Source organism: Triplophysa dalaica, chromosome 21 (genome assembly GCF_015846415.1).
Source record: "Triplophysa dalaica isolate WHDGS20190420 chromosome 21, ASM1584641v1, whole genome shotgun sequence".
NCBI classification, from domain to species: domain Eukaryota; kingdom Metazoa; phylum Chordata; class Actinopteri; order Cypriniformes; family Nemacheilidae; genus Triplophysa; species Triplophysa dalaica.
The window spans coordinates 3380471-3405577 of NC_079562.1; the positions used below are offsets into that span (position 1 = coordinate 3380471).

The following is a 25107-nucleotide window of genomic DNA, read 5'->3' on the forward strand; positions in this document are numbered from 1 at the left end:
CTTTGTGTAATTTCTTCATGGTTTTCCAGGTTGAGGTATTTGCATCTGCCTCATTCGCTGTGACAGACGAAGTGCTGGATTTGATGCACATCAACAACAAAATGACGCAGGACATCACTCACTCTTATATATCTATATCATCAAAGTTGATTCATACTACTGTTATATGGTTAAATTTGAATGTTTGGTTCATTATTGGATCCCAGCCAAATTATAAAGATGCTCAAAACAGATCTGGGGTTTGGAACCCTTGTTTAAAACTTTCAGTAATGTTTTGAAGCAGTCGCCTCTTTTGAATAAATTAATTTAGGTGACAGAATAACATAACAAGATACCACAGTTTTACTGTGGCTAAAATTTAGAAACTATATGGTATTAATGGAAATTATGGTTATAAGAATATTAATAAGAAAAGACGAATCATATATTCTTCATTAAAAAGTCATGGTGAGGACTGTATAATATTAATATTATAACAAAACAAGTAAACCATATACTTTTATGTAGACTTTACTACTAAAACATAATAGGATATTTATTCTAGGCTATAATATGAATACTTATTAATAAAGTGTAACCTACATATTTTACTCCTACGAAAAACGGTTCCTTTTACAATTATACATTAATATTTTTAGCTTACTTTTCAAAAACGTATCCCTAAATGTTTTACATTAATTTATATTTATTATATATTTCTAACAATGTATAATTAGAAACGGTAGTCAAACACGACTCTCGGGTGATTGGCTGAGTGCCGAACGTCTCCGAAGCTGATTGGCCAGTCAGAGTCTCGCCCTCTGGCCTGTTCCACTTCTCCACAGCAGGTTTCCGCCTAACATGGATTCCTTTTATTATATACGTAACAAACACGCAAACCTATATGTTTGACTTCATTTTCGTGTTCCTTCAAATATTGTTGTATTTATACTAAATATGTTACTAATCGCTTAAAAAAGCAGCATAATGAAGAATTCTACAGCAGAATTCCCCCTGTAAACTCAGTGGCACGTCTCCATTCATGTGATACCCCTTGTGATCTTGGAAAGATACGAGACGAGTGTTATAAACTCTCACAGGCTTTATATATAGAGGGATATTTTATATTTATTTTATTTATATTATCTCCATTCTTCCCCGGTGTGAAAACATGCTGCGAGTGAGATCGGCCGTCTGTCAGTCTCTGAAAGGGTATGTGTGTGTTGCACATGTACTTACACATGACTTTCACTTTCAAGCAGTAATTTGAAGCTTATGTGACATGTGTGTATTGAATATGAATCATACATTGTTCATGCCTTATATGTGACGTGCATGTTAAATGGTACATTTTGGTACGTGCAAATGTACAGGGCAGACTTTTATTATGTAATAATCGCACAAACTTGTCCAGCCACTCTCAGATGTGTTGACTCAAGTTTGCTTTTACTGTACTACAGTCTTTTCATAAGAATAATGCACATGGTGAGCCAGTTTACAAAAGAAATGCATGTTATTACAGGTGTCATGTTCTTACAGTCTGTATAGTAGTTTGTAAAGTCAAAGTTTATATCTGAGTTGTCCTCCCATGACAGTTTTGTTTTGCTTCTCAGATGTTTCTTCTGAGAAAAGACTTCAGTCTTTACATGTGTCTCCTCTAGTGATTCATTAAAGAAGTTTTTTATAAACTTTTATCAGATCTTAGTGGGAACTCAAATCCACATTTTATAATGTTTTACTTTCACCATGTCACAGTCGGTCTATATTTTAAAAAGTTTACATTTGTGCACTTGTAAAAGGGTTATTTCACAACCTTTGAATTCCTTTGGGGATTTTGCATTTCTTTCATGCGTCGATTTAACTCCACAAACTCCCTTTGAGTACTTTGCCTATGCTTAATACTTCTCACATGGTAACTGTATTACATATAAGTAAATATCATTAATAATTACTACTTATTTTCAATATTCTTTCCAGTCTTTTGAAGCTGACAGTCTCTGCACAGGTTGCAGCTTTTAGTATAGTCTCGCGTCATTTATTTATTGTTAAACATTTGAGATATTGATTATTGAGGAACGTTTGAAGTTCAGCAGTCAGACGTTCATGGCCTTTATAACCGCTGCAGAGCGCATTACCACATTTTTGGGGACCGTGAAATAGCAGCTGTGTGATTGGATGAAATAAACACAGATTGATCTTGTGATTCTGTTATAGGTTTACAACAGGTCACATCTCGGTGTAGTTAACGTCATATATGTTACTGATTCAGAGAATAAAACTGACTTGAAGCGACCCAGTTTACTGTACCCTGAATCAAACATACAGCATCCGAAACAAATACATTCATTGACAAAGTCCAGCTGTAAAAGCAAGCAAATCTTGTTTTCCGCAGGTTCAAGACCTTTTCATGTGCAGCTGTGGAGGTGAAGAATGAGCCCATCCTTGGGTTTAAAGAGGGCAGTAAAGAGAGAGCCGACCTGCTGAAGGTAAATCGCACGCTGCTTCATATGTCCTGAAAAATCAAGATGCATTTTTATTCTGTTTGCTGTGTTCTGCAGGCATTACAAGAGCTAAAGGGCAAAACGGAGGAGATTCCATGTGTGGTCGGAAATGAAGAAGTTTGGACCAAAGATATCAGATATCAGCTGTCTGTGAGTTCATCTTTCATTGTCTTGTGAGATTTCATCATCCATGTGTTTATGAGAACTTGGATGATACACAAAAGAAGACATAAACAGAATCCACCGAACAATCGGCTGTATGCTGTTATACAATAATTCATATTTCATGTGATATTAAAAAGCTCTCTATTCATCCAAATATTAAAATACATTGTCTTTGTTTGTTCTTCAAAGCCCTTCAACCACTCTCACAAAGTCTCCAAATTCTGCTTTGCTGATAAGGTACGCGATGAACTCATAAAATCAATGCGACAACCTCCTTCAATCGCTATTTGGGTTCTTTCTTCAAGGTTTGATGCGTTTGGTTTCTTCAGGAGCTGATAAATAAAGCCATCCAAGCCTCCGTGGCTGCACGCAGAGAATGGGACCTCAAACCCGTCGCGGATCGAGCACAGATCTTCTTCAAAGCCGCCGACATCATAAGTGGACCCAAGAGAGCAGAAGTTCTGGCCAAGACCATGATCGGACAGGTATGTTATGAAGTTGTCAGAAGCTCAAGATGAATGTAGATTTCATGACTGAGTGTAGATAGATCACCGCTCTGTGTTTGTCAGGGTAAGACTGTGATTCAGGCTGAGATTGATGCCGCTGCAGAACTCATCGACTTCTTCAGGTTTAACGCCAAACACGCCATCGAGCTGGAACACCAGCAGCCTTTAGACAGTGAAGGAAGTACAAACACCATGCTGTACAGAGGACTGGAGGTGGGTGGGTTACCTCACGGATGGGGGACCTGGGGTATCGTCTGTGTTTGTAATGGAAGCAGAAGAATTGAGTAACCATCGTTTAATGCAATTCAACATACATCATGTTAATACTTTTTATACTGACATTTAATGAGCTTTGATTTCGATAAAGCTTCATATTTTTATTAATATACATGTTATATACTCAATACAAAAATGTATAAAATGCCAATAGAAGGTGCTTGAATATGTTCAACCAAAAATTAAAATCTTTCATCGTCTTTCATCTAAAATAGACATTTATAAATGCATTATTTTTATATATATACTTCATTTTTTAATGTGATTCAACCTTCTGCATAACATGTCATAACCCTTTCCCGGAGTGAATTGAATTCCCTATAATTTTAACAATCTTATTTTCTTGTAGGGGTTTGTAGCCGCTGTTGCTCCATTCAACTTCACAGCGATTGGTGGAAATCTGGCTGGAACACCAGCTATCATGGTTGGACATCAAGACATCACGCATTTATAATCTCATGCTTTTATTTCTAATGTTGACTTTGTGGCGTGTGTGCGTCCAGGGTAACGTAGTGTTGTGGAAGCCCAGTGACACGGCCATGTCTGCCAGCTACTCGGTTTATAAGATCCTGAGAGAGTCTGGACTGCCACCCAACATCATCCAGTTTGTCCCGGCCGATGGTCCAGTGTTTGGAGACGCTATCACCAGCTCTGAACACCTGGCTGGTATTAACTTCACAGGCAGTGTCCCGTGAGTGTTTACAGTCATGTGTCGTGTGATTAGGTTACTCTTATCTGCACTTTGACCTCCAGTCTGGGTTAAAGTTTGTCAGACCTTAAAGTTCCACACATCTTTAAACATGGATCTGAAACATTTTAAACCACATCTAAGGCCATGAACACACTTGATGTCTTTTTTGACAAGAAAAAGTTGACCCTGGCCGCATTTGGTTACGAATAGCAGCCGAACGCCATGACTGCGATTATAAACAGTGTGCGTATTTTCCATAACTAATCACACATTTAAAAACTATAATACTAATTTCTCGATAGAAATGCAATCAAAAGATATTGAAAGTGAAAGTTCAACTTACATTTATACAAAACTATGCTCAAACCGGCGCTACAACCTCCATTTTATCTCTTCCCTCGAATGTTGTTATGGAAACGACTCACTTCTCGCCTGTCATTAGTAAGCTGTGAAAAGGAGCTTGAAGTAGGGCATTTTTTTCAGAAAGTTCAACTTTTTCAACTTAAAAAGTAGCCGGCGCTGGCCTCTAAAAAAGTGCAAAGAACGTTTTTGAAAAACACGGTTTACTCCGTAGGATTATAATGTAAAACAGACGCTAGCAGCTTCGAGAAAGAAGTCAAGTCTGAACACGGCCTTAAATGCAAAAAACTTTTCTTATGTTTTAACATGCAATGCATTTGACAGGAATTACTCTTAAAGTCTCAGTGAAATTAAAAATGACGTTTATACTAAATAGCTTATCAATATGGGTGATTTTTTTTTTTTTATTCATATAAAACTTCTGCCTTGAAATGACGAAAATTAGACAATCATCTGTTAACTCCTCCCCTTCAACAATCAGTCTGCTGCCAAAATCAATGCAACTGCTGTTAATCGCAAGCCATGCCCATACATCGTAGATGTGTCAGAAAACGGAAGTAAAAACGATCGCAACTTTCTGTTCACGGGGACTTTAAAGTTTTTGCGTCCAAGATTTTAAATTTGTTCAATCATATCTCAGGGAACACACATAGTTATCAAATGTACCTTGAATGCACTTTTGCTTTGCATTAAAGTGTCTGCCAAATGCTATAATAAGTGTAAGTTGTGTTTGTCGTTCTTATATTTTCTTTGACCTCCAGAACGTTTAAGCGGTTGTGGAAGCAAGTGGCTCAGAATCTGGACATTTACAGGAACTTCCCTCGTGTTGCTGGAGGTGTGTGTTCTGTTTGGATCAATGCCAGTTACTAAAATATAACAAGTAACGTTTGCTAAGGCGAAAATCACCAGGACTGTTGCTAATATGTAGAGTTAACAGTTTATAACCTGTAGCAATTCCCTTGCAACCACAAACGAGCAAAGCAACACCATAGCAACCACATAGCAATGCCATGCTAACTTACCTTAACACGCCATTGTCACAGTTTTGCTTGTCCTCTAATCACCCAACATTTTGCTAAACTTGCTGAATCCATACAAATGATTTGCTTGTATTTCATGTTTTAGAATGTGGTGGGAAGAACTTCCACTTCGTGCACAAGTCTGCAGATATCGGGAGCGTTGTGACTGGCACCATCCGCTCTGTGTTTGAATTCGGAGGACAGAAGTGTTCGGCGTGCTCCAGGATGTACGTGCCAGACTCGCTGTGGCCGCAGATCAAACAGCAACTTCTGACTTTGCACAAACAGATCAAACTGGGAAACGTAAGAGAGAGAGCTTTTTTTAAAAGTGGCCATGTGACACAAAGTGTTCTCCATCCATCTGAAATTTCTGCTGTTTTACTCCACAGCCAGTTGAAGACTTCAGCACATTCTTCTCTGCAGTTATTGATGACAAGGTATAGGCAAACAACATTATCTAATAACAAAAAAAAGCATCACTTTTAATGAAGGTAAGAGAGCACTGCTCTTTCATTCTCAAGGCTTTCGCTAGGATTAAAGGATGGCTGGAACACGCCAAATCTTCGCCGCATCTGAAGATCATTGCTGGAGGAAAGTGTGACGATTCAAAAGGATATTTTGTGGAACCCACCATCATTGAAACCACCGACCCGCAAGAGAAAATCATGAGCGAGGTATAAATATTTTCAAGAATGCTTCGATCAGTAAAAGCAAAAAGGTTTGGTTTGCGCACATTCACATAACAATGAATTGGTGGACTTCGGTTTTGTTTAGATAAACAGATCTCTTCTATTTAACAAATAGACAGTCTTACCCTGGTACTGGCCGGATGAGTGATGAAAATATTTAAGAAAAGCATTTTGACTTTAACTACTCAACAAATATCAAAGTGCATTACTGTTAACTTTTCATCCATGTTTTAACTTCTTTAACAACCAAAAAGGGCCAGAATCTGTTTATCTGCTTTTTGCTCCTGCAGGAGATCTTTGGGCCCGTCCTGACGGTTTACGTTTACCCTGAAAATGACTACAAGGAGGTCCTACGCTTAATAGACAACACATCTCCTTACGCCCTAACAGGAGCTGTCTTTGCTCAAGATAAGTGAGTGTAGTAAAATTTTCTCTTACACACAATGAAAATACAAAGCAGATCAGTTAATGAAAAGGAAATATTTTGAAGGTGCATCAGGTGTTTTTCACGTGTGTTTGTGTGGTTTTTCAGGGCTGTTATTGATGAGGCAGCGAAGGCTTTGAGAAACGCTGCTGGAAACTATTACGTCAATGACAAATCTACAGGATCCGTCGTGGGCCAGCAGCCATTTGGGGGCGCCAGAGCATCAGGTAAAGTCAAACATCACTACCTGGTTTAAGGAACATCACAGGTTAAAAGAATAACAGTATTACATGTTACATTTCTGCGTTTAAAACATCTTGATAGGAGTGCATCAAAATTACATCACTAATGCTGTCGAACCAAGATTTGATTTTCCAACATAGAAAATGTAATGAGTATAAAAGAAATGTAAAATCTCTTGTCAGGCACAAACGACAAGCCCGGTGGACCACACTACGTCCTCCGCTGGACGTCCCCACAGGTTGTTAAGCAGACCCACGTTCCTCTTACTGAATGGAAATACGCCTACATGGGTTAAGAGACAGCGAGTGTCGCCGACCCAGATGTTCCTTCTCCAAATCCGTTATCTTCTAAAGCAATCAAATACTCGTGGATTCTTAATCCTATTCCCATTTTGTCTGAGAGACTCAAGTATGAAGTGAGACTGAAGAGCTGAAGCTGAAACTGTCTGACAGAAGACTGCCCCCCCAGATGTTTCCAAACATGACATGGTTCTGATGGAAACCATAAATATGTGAATGTGAATATATTAACTGGACTAAACATCAGAACAGCCACTGGAGGTCATTGAGATCACACATGGAGATGCACTGAACTTTAATACAGTATATAAAAAATATGCTTTTAGACAGTACGATAAAAGATCTATCTTTTTATAATTCTGGAATAGGAAGTAGGAATCACTGCAGCCATCGATGTGTATCTGTTACACCTTTGAGAGTTCGAATCAATGGACCGCTTATAGTTTTTGGATTATGTGTGCCGTCCTAATTGAATCTGTAGCTTTCTAAAATGTTTTGCAAATAGAATATTAAAGGTAAATAGAAGAATGATTCTTCTGTTTTGAGAAAATGATGTCTGCTTATTGATTGTGACGGATTGAAAACAGCCTTATCTGGTCACCATATGTATCACTGACAGTGCAATCTAACAGTTTTATGTGCCTAAATAAAGGGAAGTTGTTGATATTTTTATTTGCGAAGCTTTATAATTTAGAAATAAGACCTTGCGAGGCTATAATATGAAATGCAATCTGCAACATTTTGATATTTCGCTGATTTTTAGAGGTACATTGCTGCCTTAACATCTTTCATTTTCTAACCGTGTTTTATTGATTCTCTGTTTTCTAGTAATTTACATAGAATAGTTCATAATAACACTTATTAAAAAACTAAATCATCTAAATATCTACAAAAGCAGAAAAAAATGGAAATGTTAAACGACGTATCAAACTAATATCTTGTATTTTATCTTAAAAAGTATCTGTTCTGTGCCAAGATTACAGCTCTGGCCAATTCATTGAGATCACTGGGATACTTTGGAGCTCAGGTATGCTAAAAAAAACACTTTTTTCCACAAAAAGGCCACAAAACCATAGCAACATTTTTAATTCAAAATGTCTTTTAAGATAATACCCCAAAACTGTCCAATATTATTAAACAACATTATACTTCTTAGAAAAAAAACCCAGTTTTTAAAACTGTCGCACTGTTTGCTTTATGTCTTTCGCATCAAGACTGAAGAAAATATTAAAGTGAAGTGAGGGGAAGTGTACATTTCTGTAAATAACACACTTTTTATAGCTCAAATTGCATTGGACATTAAGTTTAGTCGGACACACTTTTTCCAACCTGACCTGAAGTTCCCATGAGAAGCATTATTCAAGAAACTTAACTGTATTGTGACAGATCATCATTTCTTGTGATGTTGCATTCACACACAGAAGTTGTTTGCCTCTTTATCTATGTAACCAGCTACTGGTTATTTTATTTGTGTGTAGTCACCTCTGGGTCCCGACTCCCACAGTAACACATTTCGTTTGGTTCAGATCAAAGTCCGTCCAGCATGTGAGTGTGGCACACTTCAGACAGACGCTTTATGATAGGGCCACGGAGGCACACTTCCTAACACATCATAAAATCAACAGGGTCTGTATGACGGCCTGAGAACGCTGTCAGTCCCCTGTCCCACGTCAACGCTTTGGTATGTCTGTCCTTCATGATTCAAGTGTGAATAATTATCTTTTATGCAGCTGAATGAAGCAGGCAGTCTACTGTCCTCTTGGAAAACATCTTTTGACCTAAAGAATCTGATAAAGGCAGCATCTTTTATTAAAAGCAATAATTTGCATTGGAATGCATTAGTATTTAAATTGTGATCTTTGAGTTTATATATTTGATTTCGAGGGACTCTGAAATTCCTTCATTGATAGGTTTTCACTACTGAGAATGTAGTATCAAACCTGTTCGGATTGCTTCAATTGTTTATAATTAAGGCAACAAAGTGCCATATATTATTTTATTTGTAGTGTGAAAAAACTGAAGCTGTTGAGTGCCTAGAGATTTTAACTTCAGCTTTAAAGGGTTTCTGTATTAAATCCATATGAAAATTGAATAAACTAGAATGCGATTTTGTTGTAATTATGACCTCATGATCAGTTCAAGAAATAAACGAAAAACCAGAAATACAGTCATTTTAGTTTATTGCTTTAAACAACAACACGGTTTCACATACTACCAATATGATAGATCATTATAAATCTTTTATAAAAAGATGTTTTAACAAAACATACTGAGGTGACAGTCCTCATTTTCACAAAAACATACAGAGGTGATACAGGCCTCGTTTTTACCATATGTAAACAATATTCATCTTCACACACGTGAAGTAAAGCATTAGATATGTGCTCTCAGATGCAGACATGGGGTAGACTGGTACATTCTATGCGTCTGGACAGATGCCTGTCTACCTTTACATATATTAAACAAACAATATGTTCTACTCAAATAGAGAATACAATCATTCTCTATGTGTCTTTATAAACTATCGAGGCTGATCACCAGGGTCTCCAAAGCACGTGCTCTCCTGCGCGTTTGGAGACGGCTTGACAGCTGTCTTTGGGCGCAGACGCGCAGACAACTATTTCGCTCGTTTTGGGTTGCACGGTGTTGTTGAAGTGTCCCATTAAAGCGTATTTGGTTGTCTGTAGCTGGTTGTGAACTGACAGAAATCGTGCCGTCTCCTGAATGCACCTGGATAACCCGTCCGCGTAACTTTGCGCATGTGCGTCATCGTTTGTCCTCATGGATTTCTTCAGGTGAATGACAGCCATCTCCAAGATATCAGCCTTCTCCAGTTTACCACACGGCTGGCTGGCTTTTATCTCCGTCTTGAGAAGGACTTTAAGTTTTTCGATGCATCTGTTGATGCGGTCTCTGCGCATCTTCTCCACCACTGGTTTTCTCATCTGGGAAAAAGTTTTTCGTTACATTTTCGTTCAGTCTTTCTCATGAAAAGCATTTGTTTAGACTGTTAATACATTTTTGCAAAGGAAGATACTTACATTCGTTTTTTGAGTTCCTGTCTCAGTCACTTTGTAAATAGTAGGAGCCATTTTTACAAAAGTTCGGTTGTGCGCGCTTCTGTCTCTCTTGGCAAACCGTCGCGTTAAATACACCCGGATTGCGCGCGTCTTCTTGTTCCCACACTTTGAGCCAATCAGACAGCGGCTCGAGGTTCAATGGGAAAACTTTAAATTAGCCTGATCCCCTTTTGAGTGACTTTGCAGGAAAACAAAAGAGGTGCGCGCTCAAACAGGTGGAGCGTGTGCGTGTACGCACGCAGTAAATGGGAAGCGTGAAATTGCGGGTGTCCACGAGCCTTTGACAGCCTGCGTGACCATTCCGGGGGGGAAATACGTGATCAATAGGGGTCAAAAGAGATTATCGGAATTTTAAAGAAATTCCCGCTCAAATTCTTTAGACCACAGACAATAGTTTCCCAAATTTAATAAATCACCAAGTGTCAATTGTTTACTAGCCTATTTTAATGTCATTAAATTAGGTTATATATTTACCCCACCTGTAAGTCTCTTTGGATAAAAGCGTCTGCTAAATGACTAAATGTAAAATGTAAATGTTATAATGCAATTGTGCATATTGGGAATATTTATAATAAAGTATTAGTTTACATTGTAAAATCAATTTTTATGAAAGTAAAAAAAAATCCAGGTTTTACTTACTTTGAGGCAGTGGCTAAAGGTTCAAGACAGGAAAAGTTTAGTTGTGATTTTGGTTATACATAATGTTAAGCATGCAATTTTACTGTTTGGCATTATTACCACTTTTAATCTGCCTGCTAAAATCTTTTCAAGTCGTGAAAATTTTGCACTACAAAAAATGTATTACATCAACATGCTCGCTCATCTCAATTTTAAGATCAAGCGGCAGCATTTCGGGACAATTAAGTTGCCTTTAGGCTGAATGATTCTGTTAAGCATTGTTCCGTGTGTCCTCAGTGGGACCTGCCGCCTCATTCAGGGACCATTACTAATGCTGTGGGGAGTGCGGCACACTTCTATTGGCCCCCATTGAAGTTCTGCTGTGGGAAAGTTGGGACAACACAGACTCCAGGATTAGACTTTAAAGAGCTCAAAGGCGCAGCTGGCTCCTGCGCGCGGGAAAGTGTGCTGAGCAAAGCCCGCCGCTGACAGGCATTTTGTAGTGCTTTTGACATGCGAGGTTCATGCACAGTTCACTTGGCTCGGTTAAAAAACATTTTGGGTAACTACATTATTATTTCAAAGCAATTAGTGGCGACGTTGACGTACGGCACACCGGCATCAATGTATGAGCATTGATCAGGCCTGTTGTAAAACAACGTACATCCCTACATTGTCTTTTACCTGTGCGTTATGAATAAAAACATAACGCAGAACAACACTTGAGTTGGTTTGATACGAAACTAATACTCTTAAATGCAAGAGACGCATTTTCTTCGAGTATCCGGAGGCGTTTCAAAGGTGATGCCGTTTGGTTAACCCCGAATTCCGTTCCCACACCAATTCTCGTCTCCCGCCAAAAGTGACCCCTAAAGCCACAATACGTTCCATCCCACTCTGCAAAAAGGGCCACAAGGGCAAATGTGGGCGCCCCCTCGTCCGGCTCTTTTTTTTCTCTCATGCGCACACACAGCGAGCCAAGCAGATGCTCAGTGCTGTGCGCCCAGTGTGAAGTGTCCCCCTCTTCATAAAAACGGGACCTGGGAGGCCCCTGACCTCCCCTCTCTGGAATCCGGGTCTCGATGAGACATTCCAGTGTCATGTGCGTTGGCATTCGGCGCTTGAAAAGAGCCAGTACGTGACATGGGGTGATACCCGGTGCCCTTTTCGATTCACAGAAATCGATTGTCGATGTCTCTCCGTGGTGGCATGTTTGATGCTCCACAACATTTGAGATGTCACGGATGAATACCTGTTGACGCTTTTTGTGAGATCTAGTTTGAGAGACTGCAGCGTGCACAGACACGTTTTATCCACACGACTCTGTGTTTGTTTGTGGTTGTGTGCGGAGATCAATGAAGCCTCAGGAGTGTGTACCTGCACCTTTGAGGTGTGTGTGGGAGAGAGGGAAGCTTTGTGTGTACAAGCAGAAGACCAGATGGTCTATTGAGAGAGGAGAATAATAAGGCACGCTGCATGGATCAGCGGCAGCAGGGCGGGACGCCTCTCTCTCTCTCTCTGAATGGGACTGAAGTGTGGGAAGCGGAGACACACCAGAGCTCTCACACATTCCACACTGGAGAGACATGCAGCTGGACACACTGACACAACCACTGTTTGTGTGTCTATTATTCGTCTGAATGATGAGAGGGTGTATGGAGGAATGCCGGCTTCTCATTCTGAAACTATCAGTGTCATCTGTCAGCATGACTCACGGTTTGGAAGTGAGTCTCGAAGTGGTCAAAGAGGCCAAAGAAAGAGTGAGGTTCCCTCCAAAAGACATCTGGTGTCCAGTTAGAAGTTTGTTCACAAATAGTTTTGCTCGAGTTTAGATAAGATGCCGTATAAATTCAGAAGTGGTATATAAAGTGAGTACCCTTTAGGAAAATAAGATCATTTTATTAAGCAAATGTTCTGTTACTATTTCATACTTTATGTAGTTAACAGTAATGTTAGAGTACTATTTCGATAATAATTGAGACTAAACTGCTCCACTTTTTATGTAAGGCCACGTTCAAGCGAGATGTTTGTGCAGATGTTGGGGCACATGCTCTTTTAATGACGGTGAAGAAGAGAAGGGACGGGAGGGCGCTGGAGCAGGTGATGTGAGAACACACGTGTCTTTCAGGCCGTTGGCGTCTCTGATCTGGGCAGCAGGTTCAAAGGCTGTTTGTGGAGAGATAGAGGAGGGGCTCGGCTCTATTGACTTCAGAACGTGTGAGCAGGATCCAGCCCGACTTTCCCACACTGGCTGTCCATTTATTACCCAAAACTCTCTGAGGACGGGAGGGGCCCCTTACAATAGAAGTGTGCCATCGTTGAGAGCACAGGATAATTGCGCTTAATTGACATTCGCAGTGAATAGGGTTCAAAGTGAACGAGATTGAAAAATAAGTATTTTAGATTTAATGTTATTTTATATGGAAGGAAAAAATATGATGTCTCAAAAGGTAAAATAAAATAAAACTCGAAATGTAATAAAATAAAATGCAGGTAGCAAATACTATCAACCTACATTTGTATACAATAATGTATATTTTTATTTATTTACAACATGTTCTAAAAACGTTTAAATGTTTTCCACCAAGAATATAAAAAACATTAAACCAATGTTTTAAAAAAAATTATGGATTTTCAATGTTACTGCAAGGATCTTTTGGATAACTAAAAAAACGTTCCCGCTTCGATAGAATCAAGGTGAAGTTTTTTTAATCAAAAGCTTTATCATTTACATCTTTTAGTTTGTTCATCAGCATTTTGGTTCATCAAAATGACCTTTATATAGTTCTTTAAGCCAGCTGCTGTACTGAATCTGTCTTTGCCTGATAAGGTGTGTAATGTCTTATCTCTGTCTTCAGCATCTCTTGGGAAATTATCACGTGTCTGCGGCACCCATCTGCAGGAGTCTTATCAGCGAGAGGTGAGGTTCCCAGGTAATAAAGAATAACAACCTGCTTGTGTTCAGTAGGCTCAGACCATTGCCTGTATGGGAGCCCTCAGGCCAGTTAACCATGAAATAATTGATGCCTCTTCTATTGTCAGGGACGCTACACCCACTGGCCTCCGAGTGTGGGAAAGCTAATCCTGACTGGGACTCATGGCTTTGTAATGCTAATGAGCTCCTATAAATAGAGGAGTGAGACCCTCATTCTCAACACAACCGACTAGCTCTCCTCGGAGAAACATCACTGAAAGAATGGCTCCAACTTACACTACTGACTACTCCACACTTTCTAACAAAGATAAGCATAAAGTAAGTATCATATACTTCATGCGTGACTTTAATCTTCTCATGAATTCTGTCATGCATTTTAAATCCAACGAAGCAAATTCCTAACCGCATCTTTTTTTCCCTCATCAGTTGAGAAAACCTGCCGTGGAGAAAATGCGCAGAGATCGCATCAACAGCTGCATCGAGCAGCTCAAAACCATGCTGGAGAAAGAGTTCCACCAGCAGGACCCAAACACCAAGCTGGAGAAAGCCGACATTCTGGAGATGACCGTGATCTTCCTGAAACAGAAGCTGCAGCACAAGTCCTCAGCTCCACAGAAAACTCACTTTGACGGCTATTCCCAGTGCTGGAGGGAGACCATGAACTATTTGTCTGTCAACTCCAAGACGGACGGCGTACGTCAACATCTGAACCGCTGCCAGGAAGCCCAGAGATCAGCTAAAGATGTCAGTCTCGTGTCACCAGTCTCCTATCAGAGCAGCAAGGTCATCGTGAAGCAGGAACCGTGTGCTCACACACCTCTCTGGAGACCTTGGTAGACACTCAAAGACTATTACTGAAACTAGATGGTGGTTTACCATCTCTTATGTTGTAGGAGATATACATTTCCATTATCATGTTCATTTTGATCATGTGTTCGATTGCTTCATATTGAAGTTTGAAACAGTTTTATTTTTAATAAGATTGTCTTCGCAAATGTATTTGCTGTGATAGTATGACGCCTGCGTTCCGGTGTTTTCCAATACTCATGTTTCAGTTAGAAACAGTGGTTTTGCTCAGAATCTGAGTTTTGTGTGTAATCTCATTGGATGTTTGATTTGGTTTAGCCCTTTGTAAGGGTTACAGAAAAACAATGTTTGTTCTTGTGATGGCACTGAAACGTATCATGGACACTGTGTGTCTAACATTGCATTTAATAAAAGCAATTCATTACAAAAAATCCTTTGAATTCATTTTTCATTTATATATGTTATATATATTTATTACCTTTGATAAATTATGGTGATGGTGCAACGAAAGATGACCAACTGAGCATAGCTAAAACTACAAATTTATTACATTTAATCAGTTCTGTTTACTTCCGACAACAGTAAAAATATATAATACTCTAAATATGCTCAAATTATTGAGTCGTGTAGGCTTTTTATATAATTTAATCCTGGAAATGCTTTAGTGACATTCATTTTCACAATAATTTATATTATTTTATTCTATTATTATTCTATAATATTCACATTCAGTTATGTTTACAAAAGCCCAAACACGATTTTGCAAAGATTGAAAGTTTAAGGAAACAATTTCAAAGTTAGTGCCCACGTTTTTAAGGTGCAAACCATGAACTTTAATGTAACTGCTGCTTTTTCTATCATTAAAATACTTCTGGGTGGTTAACGTTTGTCGCCTCATTATTTTATGACAATTGCTATTTAATGAAAGGCTGCTTTATACAGTACCAACCTCATGTTACAGTTTGCAACGATGACACACAGAGATGTTCTCTTTACAATGCCTTTGTGTCGACCAGCATGGGTCTGATGCATCTGATGCTTTCCCACACTCACGGGCCAATCAGAGGATCGTCTGAGACATCAGATAACATCAGTTGCTTGGACCTGGAGAGGAGGGGGAATCCTGTAAGGAGATATAACAGCCATTATATGTGTGTGAGTGTGTTTGTGTGTGTGTGTGTGTGCACTAGAGGTGTGCCGTCTCCTGATAACACCTCCTCAGAGACCAAAGGCTTCCCAGTGCTGTAAATCTACCAGGCACATGACGTCTACTGTATTTGCCCTCTAATGTTGTAAAATGCATCTAACCTTTAGTGAATGCAGCATGAAAAGTGTGTCAGAAGCATCTTTAAATACATCAGACCAATCAAATCTCATGAAATATCTCTGTTTAAAACTTGTTGAAAACAGAGATTTACATGTATTCAAGATAAACATGTGTTCATTTACAAAGATTTTTTTACAAGAAAACAAATGCCACCCATTTTCAGAAATGTTATTTAGATAAACTACATTGGATTTGCATTACATAAGCATTTGCACAAAAAAAATTGTTGAAAAAACAGCATCAAATAAAGGTGTTTTAAATGTTCTTTATCAGAAGATGCCAAAGAAAAAACATTTTTGGTTCCACAAAGAAACATATAGTCAAAAGTTATTTAAAGAACCATCTCTTTCTTACCAATTTTATGATATGAAGAACGTTTTTTCACCACAAAGAACCTTTTGTGAAACAGAAAAGTTATTTGGGTGTTAAGTGTTCTTCATGGAACCATTTAGACAAAAAGAGTTCTTCGATGGTATTGTGAAGGACCTTTATTTTTAAGAGTATACTTAGACAATGAAAAAAACACTTAAATAAGAAAACTGATTAAGGAAAATTGCTTTTAAATGTGGAAAAGATCTGATCTGAAAGTAAAACATATTAACACATTTATTGGTTTAACATTAAAAATGATTGAATATAGAAATATAATGGAAATATAAAATTATACATAGAGATAATATACGTGAGATTTTTTTACCTTTGTTCTTACTTTATAATGTGTTATAAATTAACACATATTAACACATTAATATGTTAATAAATATAGTTGTATCAACATTGTATAGTACTTTTTAATACATTTTATGAAGAATAATAATAGTTATGATGCCAAAGACAAGTGTGACAAAACATTTCTAAAGTCTCAGGGACTTTCAGCATCACATGATCAGTGTCAATAGATCAATTCAAGCCTGCAACAAGTTGACTCAAACAACAAGTGAATAACTGTTTCCCAGGGGTCTCACATGTGAATTAGGGGCAATCGAAGGGAGGGGTCAGGGTTCACACTACCATACCTAATGGATGATTTAGCACGGCACACTTCCGTAATGTCTGATCTGAAACTGGAGCCTGACACACGAGTGTGGGAAATCCTGGGAGAAGCCGGCCCCACACGAGCAACGTGGCCTCCACCCCATCAGGCCGTCCAGCCCCAGCAGCTGTCAGATGAAACCAGAGCTGACAGCACACAGTGCCTATTATCAAGGGTTTTATAGGACAAACAGAGGCATTATGGTCCTGCGTACTTTCTCACACTCAGAACTCTAGAGTCATGCTGCTATCCTATACACAAGCTCACTTCAATGTGTACAATTCACATGGCACTGAATACATTTCAAAAAGTATATTTTGGAGGGCAATGTTTTAATATGTAGATACTATTTTTTTATTCGTTATTAATGCTTTATCAATATTTATTGTATGCTTGTTGTGTTTTTTGTACAGCTACTTTGAAACAATGCTGTTGTAGACAAGTGTCAAGTAGAAAGTGCTATAGAAGTAAACTTGGGTGAATCTTAAATTGAAATGTATACTTTTACTCCATTTTAAATGAAGAACATTAAGTTTATCTTTAAAACGTGATATATTGTTGGCGTCACAACATTATTTATGTGAAAATAATTAAACATTTAAATGAAAAGATCTTTTTGTTGTGAGCTTGTTATATATGTCAACACTGAAATTAGTGTGAATGAATTACCATTGGCTAAACATGCGATCTGTTTGACTACGTTGATGATGGTTTGAATTTACACGTTCCTTAAGGCATATATGTATAATGCATTATAAAAGTAGCATTGTAATGCACCTTTTAATGCATTGAAATGTCCTATAAATAATTGTTATTACAGTTAATACATTATAACACTTAGCAATTCATTATTACACTACACATTTAAATTGGTTACACATTATGAAGAATTATAATGCATTTTACTCCACAATGACCCTTTATAATGGATTATTCATGTATGCTTCAAGAAATGTGTTACCAAAGCGTTTGTGTATAAAAGCCAATCAAGAATAAGATCGTATTAAAATAGGGTTTATTGTTTTGTGACAATACGATCACATAATTTAACATGAAATCATATATTATCAACATGTGAAAGTTCACATTCTTCTAAAGAAGAAACAACGACATGCACTTGACGCATTGAGCAAACATTGCAAATAAATACTTGGACTCCACAGGAGTCAGATACATATCCCTCGACTCTTCATTGTGAAGATAACTTAAGAATTAAACTTAATGTCCACCCATGAGGAAAACCATAGAGGCACATTACAAACAACATCTTCTGATCACAACATATCAAGAAGATTATCATTTCACATTATGAAATCACATTTCCCTCCACGGCATACAAATACATTTTCAAAACAAATGTGCTTTAAATATAAAGGACAAATCTCCTACATTAGAGATAACACCATCTAGTTTCTGTATCAAAGTCTTTGAGTGTCTACCAAGGTCTCCAGAGAGGTGTGTGAGCACACGGTTCCTGCTTCACGATGACCTTGCTGCTCTGATAGGAGACTGGTGACACGAGACTGACATCTTTAGCTGATCTCTGGGCTTCCTGGCAGCGGTTCAGATGTTGACGTACGCCGTCCGTCTTGGAGTTGACAGACAAATAGTTCATGGTCTCCCTCCAGCACTGCGAATAGCCGTCAAAGTGAGTTTTCTGTGGAGCTGAGGACTTGTGCTGCAGCTTCTGTTTCAGGAAGATCACGGTCATCTCCAGAATGTCGGCTTTCTCCAGCTTGGTGTTTGGGTCCTGCTGGTGGAACTCTTTCTCCAGCATGGTTTTGAGCTGCTCGATGCAGCTGTTGATGCGATCTCTGCGCATTTTCTCAACGGCAGGTTTTCTCAACTGATGAGGGAAAAAAAGATGCGGTTAGGAATTTGCTTCGTTGGATTTAAAATGCATGACAGAATTCATGAGAAGATTAAAGTCACGCATGAAGTATATGATACTTACTTTATGCTTATCTTTGTTAGAAAGTGTGGAGTAGTCAGTAGTGTAAGTTGGAGCCATTCTTTCAGTGATGTTTCTCCGAGGAGAGCTAGTCGGTTGTGTTGAGAATGAGGGTCTCACTCCTCTATTTATAGGAGCTCATTAGCATTACAAAGCCATGAGTCCCAGTCAGGATTAGCTTTCCCACACTCGGGGACAAGTGGGTGTAGCGTCCACAACAAATCAAATCAAACCATTGACAGCGCAAATCCCACAGCACTTCCATTTATCTAAGCTGGTATCACCCAAAATATTCAACAGGTCAATCAGTTTTTCCATAATGTGATTTTGATCTTAAAATGACGTCTTTGTGGGTATGACTTCATACTTCAGCGTCAAAAATGTAAAGAGCTAAACAAAATACCTCAAATAATACGTACAGAATTTTTTTCAGCCATCAAAACTTTTAGAAAAAGATTTTTAACAAGACAAGGCATTGCTTTCTTAAAAAAATAAAATAATGTAAAAAAAGGGGTTGACCACTAATAAATTGATTTGATGATATTATAATGACAACTAGGAGCATCATTTTGAAAATACTGTCCCGTTACCTAAATTATTTCATTGATACCATTTGTTTAGTGTAAAAATGCAGACATTTGTTCAATAACTAGAACTTGCCAAATAACTTGAGTTTATTTATATGCATTTGTTAATTTTTGGCAAAAAATCCAAGTCCTGTTACTTTCAGTCCTGTTAACGTCACTGTAACGCATCCATCCTCCACCTATACACCTTGTGAAACATGAAATTAAGTACCTGAGATGGACCAATACTCATTTAAACAGTTAAGTATGTTTGTTATTAGATTCTGCTTTAATAAGTAAAAATTTTAAGTCTAATTTTGAAGAGTTTCAACAAGAAAAATGCACCCATTTGGTGGAATGGCCCATATGACATAAATTCATGTGAGAAGTACATAAAGAAATACATTTTCAGAGTAGTTTTGTGGTTCAGGGTGCCTGTTTTTAAAACCGCGATACGCATAATTACGTCAACAGGGCATGTTTATGTTTACAGTTGTTAACACAGTAGCCTAGTTTGGCATAATGCACATTATCTCAATAACAACTTTGCTTTTGTGTTGGATTTCTCTCACTTAAATGACTTGAATTCTACGTTCAATGTCATAAACTTGCCTGGGAAACAGAGTCGTTCTTCATGGCATCAGCAACACCTTCAGCTACACGGATCAAAGACACTCTGAAGCGTGTCTGTGTCGTTTTAATATGTCACACAGACGTGTTGTCAACACCCCTGTCAGGCACACTTTTAGTGGCCCGTGACACTGTTTTCCCACAGCGGGAGACGGACGGAAGCCCGTGGGCTTAAACAGCCTCACCTTCAACTTATCGAGACTTTTGTCGCTCCCTCCCTAAATGACTGACTGTGGGAACCCGTCAAATTACTCTTACCTCAGTTATAAATAGACACGTGTGGCACGATAAGACCAGCAGGTGACTTTATATTTATATTTCGCTAAAACCACCAAGTTTTCTGAGGCGCGAGGGGACTCACGCAAGGCGTCAAGTATACGTGCGCGCGCACCTGCAGGCAACCAAATCAAACGATTGAACTGCTGCAGTTTTACGAACTGACATCAATCTGTTTCGACAAAACTTTAGTGTTGTTTGACTTATTGTATAATTTGTGTGTTTAATGCAACATGTTGTGCGATATTTGCACGTTCTGTATCTATTGTATCGTCTTTTTTTATTTTTGTTTATTTTCTTTTTTGAAATGCTTTATTGAACATTTTGTTATAACAAAACAATGTGACAACATAAGCTTAACATTAAGAAACACTTGGATTAATGAAAAGAGAGAAAATAAAAAACATTACCATGGCTCGAAACAGACAAGACAAGAGAAAATAAATAAATAATAATAATAAAACAAAACAAAAACATGAGAGGGAGTTACACAAATAATACAAATATTACAAATTAAATAGGTTGAAAAGCTTATAAGCAGAGCAAATTTTACAAGTTCTTTGTGCTTTTATATTGGAAGAAAACATAGTTGTTTTTAAATACAGTTTTATCTCTTGTATAAAGACTATAATAATAATAGGTTTGCTATGAGAAAATTTACATTTATGTATATAAAATTTACATAGAGAAAGAATTAGGTTGATTATAAAAAAAGCAGTTTGGTCACCTTCAAAAAATCAAAAAATAATAGTTTTTGCATTCATAAAGAAAGGCTTCAAAATTGTATTTGAAATAAACAAACCAACATGTTTCCAAAGTTGTTGAATACAGTTGCACGACCAAAACAAGTGAGAAAGTTATTCACTGTCATTCTGACAAAAAAATGCATTTGGTGTCAAAGTCAGATCCACATTTTTTCTTTAGAAAAGTTTTGGAAGGGTAAATGTTATGGAGTATTTCTTTGACTTTATTTGAGAGAAGACATTTTTGTTGCATGGACCATATCACTTTCCAGTTTAGATTATCAAAAAGGCTGTTCCAGTATGAAACAGCAGAAGGGGCACAGGCAATGCTCTCAATAAGTAAAGCTCTTACCTTAAGATTTCTTCCTTTTTTACTAATAAAACTTAACTTACAAGTAGGTGTATCGCTAGGCCCATGTAAAGAGACTTCAAAAGATAAAGAACAATTTCTAAAGAGCATGCGTATGCCAGATAGAATAGCATCCATAACATTGGCAAACTCTTTAGGAGTTACTGGTATATTATATTTAGAGAGAAATTCTGAATACCTAAAAAGCATACCTTCCTTATTGAAGAGCTGGCCAACATGCAATATTCCATTACTGAACCATTGTTTAAAGAACAAAGACCTATTTTTAAATCGAATGTTTTTATTATTCCAAATGTAACATCGATGAGGGGAAAAGTTATGTTTGTACATAAGAGTCCAAGCCAAAAGAGCCTGTTTGTGAAAATTAGATAGTTTGATGGGAGGGTCTTTGTTTATTAGCAATCGGTGTAGGGCGAGCATGACGTCATCATGAAATCCCGTGATTTTGAGGTTTTTGTAAGCTTCATTTTAATAATGATTTCATTCCTACAACATCTTTATCATTAGTGATGACTTTATTATACATTCCCTGAATTTAATAAATTTAGTCTTACATCCGTGTTAATATTATTGAATATTATAATAAGATGCACTGTTATGAAGATGATCATCAACTATATATATCATCAAGATCAGATGATTCCTTTCAGCTATCCAATTTGACAGAGTGCATCCAAGACAGTAAACATTGGATGACAAGTACTTTGCTCCTTTTAAATTCCAATGAAACAGAAATAGTAGGCCTACTTATTGGACCAAAGACATGTGAGCAGAATATTTAGAATTTAACATGCAAATTGAAGGATAGACTGTTACTAAAACAAATACAGTTAAAGACGTAGGCATTATATTAGGCGACCTGTCATTTGGAAATCACATCTCAAAAGCTGTGTCATCCTGCTGCGAGAGCCCGACTGACTGACCATCCCAGATCCAGGAAATTCCCTCACCCAATAGAAAAGAAGGACTACTTTTTATCACATTAATGCTTAACAGTATTTACAATACTTAGAATTTAGTGCTAAACTTACATCACATAACAGCAGTTTGTAGTTATAGCGGCACTCATCTACACCATGTTATTACTATCTTCCCTGGTTATAACATTCTTCTGTTGTCTGAAATCGTCACAAAATGAGACCTAAACAGTTTCAAATAATGAAATTTCCTAAATCACAATTAATAAGCTCTCTCAATGATTCGTAAACATTTACTCAGTAACTTTTGACCAGAGTCACTCACTGACGCTGTGACACGTCACCTGGCACTCCCGGCTGAGACTGGGTTCCTCGCCACAGGGCCGTGTTAGCATGCTCACCGGGAGACTGCTATATTAGATTAGCATAAAGGTTCGGTCCGTTTATATTACTTTATTAAGATGATCTTACTTGGTCTACAAACACCATGCACTGTACTGTGTTTTTACCTTTTCTGTGTTTTCTGTTTATCTTATTTTCTCCTGTAAAGCTGCTCTTGAACAATGCGCATTGTGAAAAGCGTTATATAAATAAAATTGAATTGAATTGAAGTGAATCAATGCACAACAGGTGATTGAAGAGCAATTTTATTTATTATCTCTAATGAGAAGACATGTTTTCCCATTACAGATGTAATGTGTATACACAAACAGGTTATATTGATACAATATAAGTGTGTCATTTAAAAACGTTGATGTTACCATCAAAGGTCCATATTCTTTATGAAAGAAACAACAACATTACACAAACTTGTTCCAAAAAAGGAACTATAGCCAAAACACTCAAAACGAGACCTTTTACTTTACAAAACAGGTTCAAGGTTAAGATAAACATTCAGCTTCAATATGAAGCACGTGTTAATGTTACTTAAAATAATTATTGAACAACCATCAAAAAAGATGGGAAAATGGTTTCATCCGGTGCATTTTTTTAGCATTTGAAGTATTCAAACAATGAATTGTACATGCACATCCAAAATGAATACTCACTTTTTACATTTGTTCAAAACATCAAATGTAGTGAAGTAAAGCCTTCACTGTATCGAAAATATTTTCAAGAGACACCCTTTTCATAGAAAGGAATTGGATAAACACTTTTTGCCAAAATGAGAACAATTGGCAGAGTCCTTTCTGTCTAATGTAGAACAAGGTTAAGAACAACAATTAAGAACAACGTTCCATAAATGAAAAATACTTTTTCTCCAAAATAGGAAAACAAATGTCTAATGTAGACGTTCAGTGTGTTATCGGTAGTTGCAGGTGTCTACCAGGGCCTCCAGATGGCGCTCTTGTTGACATTCATCTCTTTGTTGATGGTGTTGTGGTGTGTGGAGCTCAGCTGAGGCAGGACACTTTCTCTCCTGATCTGTTCAGATGGTCTCTGCAGGTTCTGGAAGTGCTTCAGCAGTCTTCTCTGCTTGTGTCTTCTGTGTGTCATGTGTGGACAGAAAGTGCACAATGTCATGGACACACCTGGAGAAGCCTTGATTGACAGCATGTGAACTGGAGTCCAGAACAGACTGCTGGTGTGTCATGAAGCTGACTGTCATCTCCAGTATATCTGCTTTCTCCAGCTTGGAATCAGACTGCTGCTTGAGGAACTCTGGATCCAGAAGAGCCTTGAGCTGCTCGATGCTTCTGTTGATACGATCTCTCCGCATCTTCTCTACGATTGGCTTTCTCAGCTGAAAACAGAAATGAAAAGACGTTAAGTGACTTTGTCTTAGGAAACACATAAAACCAGAAGACTTGAGAGGTGCTAAAGTCATGTTGATGTAAGCAGGTGCTGAATATACCTTGTTGTTGAGATAGAGATGCTCGTCTGAGATGATTGTAGGTGTCATGTCTGTATCTCTGTGCTGTAGATCTCTGTGAAGAGCGAGTCTGATTTGCTCTGTCTGCAGCTCCTCTATTTATACTCCCAAATCTCCATATGAATGTGTGGAGCTTGAGCTCGCTGGACTTTCCCAGGATTTCTGGCCAATGGCAGAGCTTGGGGGGAAATGTGGGGTGTCACATGTTAAATGATCCTCTATTCAGGACAAAAAGCGTGTGTCTCATGGGAGCAGGTGGAGGGGTGTGTGGGGTCTTCTGTGAAAATGTGGGAAAGTGGTGACCCTGTAAAGAAATCAGATCTGCTGCATGATGTTCACATCAATTTCACTCAATTAACACACACTCATCTGAATCAAACACGTGCCATGCTGAGATTGAACTTTTTTAAAAGCAACACAGTTTTTTCCACTAGTGTTAACTACAAATTTAAAGATGTGAAATGCATTTAACAGAATATTTATTTTTGTGTGCATTACATGTTTTCGTTAACTGAATTGTAAATCGACATATATGTTCTAAATTACACATATTATATAAATATAAATGATCATATAAAGAGTTTGGTTCCAAAACTCAAAAATCCTATTTGTTGTTGAGCAGTCCAATTCCTATCAATCTGCAGTTGATTTGTTTTGATTTTAGCTATAATTACAAAAGAAACTGCTAACTAACAAATTAAATCATAACGAAAACATGATAACATTATAAAAAATTGCAGTTATCTCATTTTGGAACCAAACTCTTCATATATTATCTATAATTATCATATATTATCTATGTAAATAAAATGTTTCAGAAAGTTAAGTT

At 37.8% G+C, this 25107-nt stretch overlaps 4 protein-coding genes and 1 pseudogene across 4 annotated transcripts; 2 read left to right on the plus strand and 3 right to left on the minus strand.

Moving 5' to 3' along the window:
• Positions 1–1039: 1039 nt before the first annotated feature.
• aldh4a1 (aldehyde dehydrogenase 4 family, member A1) lies at positions 1040–7824 on the plus strand. The gene is made up of 15 exons (XM_056735181.1): positions 1040–1191; positions 2372–2465; positions 2538–2630; positions 2835–2882; positions 2975–3130; positions 3215–3364; positions 3777–3851; positions 3931–4118; positions 5240–5313; positions 5604–5800; positions 5887–5934; positions 6019–6171; positions 6477–6598; positions 6719–6837; positions 7036–7824. The coding sequence occupies exons 1-15, from the start codon at positions 1151–1153 to the stop codon at positions 7146–7148; spliced, it is 1671 nt and encodes a 556-aa protein (XP_056591159.1). The 5' UTR covers positions 1040–1150; the 3' UTR covers positions 7149–7824.
• A 1491-nt stretch (positions 7825–9315) lies between these two features.
• her2 (hairy-related 2) lies at positions 9316–10263 on the minus strand. The gene is made up of 2 exons (XM_056735184.1): positions 10194–10263; positions 9316–10097 (listed from the first exon to the last, which is right to left on the minus strand). The coding sequence occupies exons 1-2, from the start codon at positions 10242–10244 to the stop codon at positions 9687–9689; spliced, it is 462 nt and encodes a 153-aa protein (XP_056591162.1). The 5' UTR covers positions 10245–10263; the 3' UTR covers positions 9316–9686.
• A 3763-nt stretch (positions 10264–14026) lies between these two features.
• LOC130410490 (transcription factor HES-5-like) lies at positions 14027–14999 on the plus strand. Its single transcript, XM_056735183.1, has 2 exons — positions 14027–14103; positions 14212–14999. The coding sequence occupies exons 1-2, from the start codon at positions 14047–14049 to the stop codon at positions 14620–14622; spliced, it is 468 nt and encodes a 155-aa protein (XP_056591161.1). The 5' UTR covers positions 14027–14046; the 3' UTR covers positions 14623–14999.
• Positions 15000–17945: 2946 nt separating this feature from the next.
• Positions 17946–20047, minus strand: her15.2 (hairy and enhancer of split-related 15, tandem duplicate 2). The gene is made up of 2 exons (XM_056735182.1): positions 18907–20047; positions 17946–18798 (listed from the first exon to the last, which is right to left on the minus strand). Exons 1-2 carry the CDS (start codon positions 18961–18963, stop codon positions 18388–18390), a joined length of 468 nt encoding a protein of 155 aa, XP_056591160.1. The 5' UTR covers positions 18964–20047; the 3' UTR covers positions 17946–18387.
• Positions 20048–23036: 2989 nt separating this feature from the next.
• Positions 23037–24330, minus strand: LOC130410794 (transcription factor HES-5-like; annotated as a pseudogene).
• Positions 24331–25107: the final 777 nt, after the last annotated feature.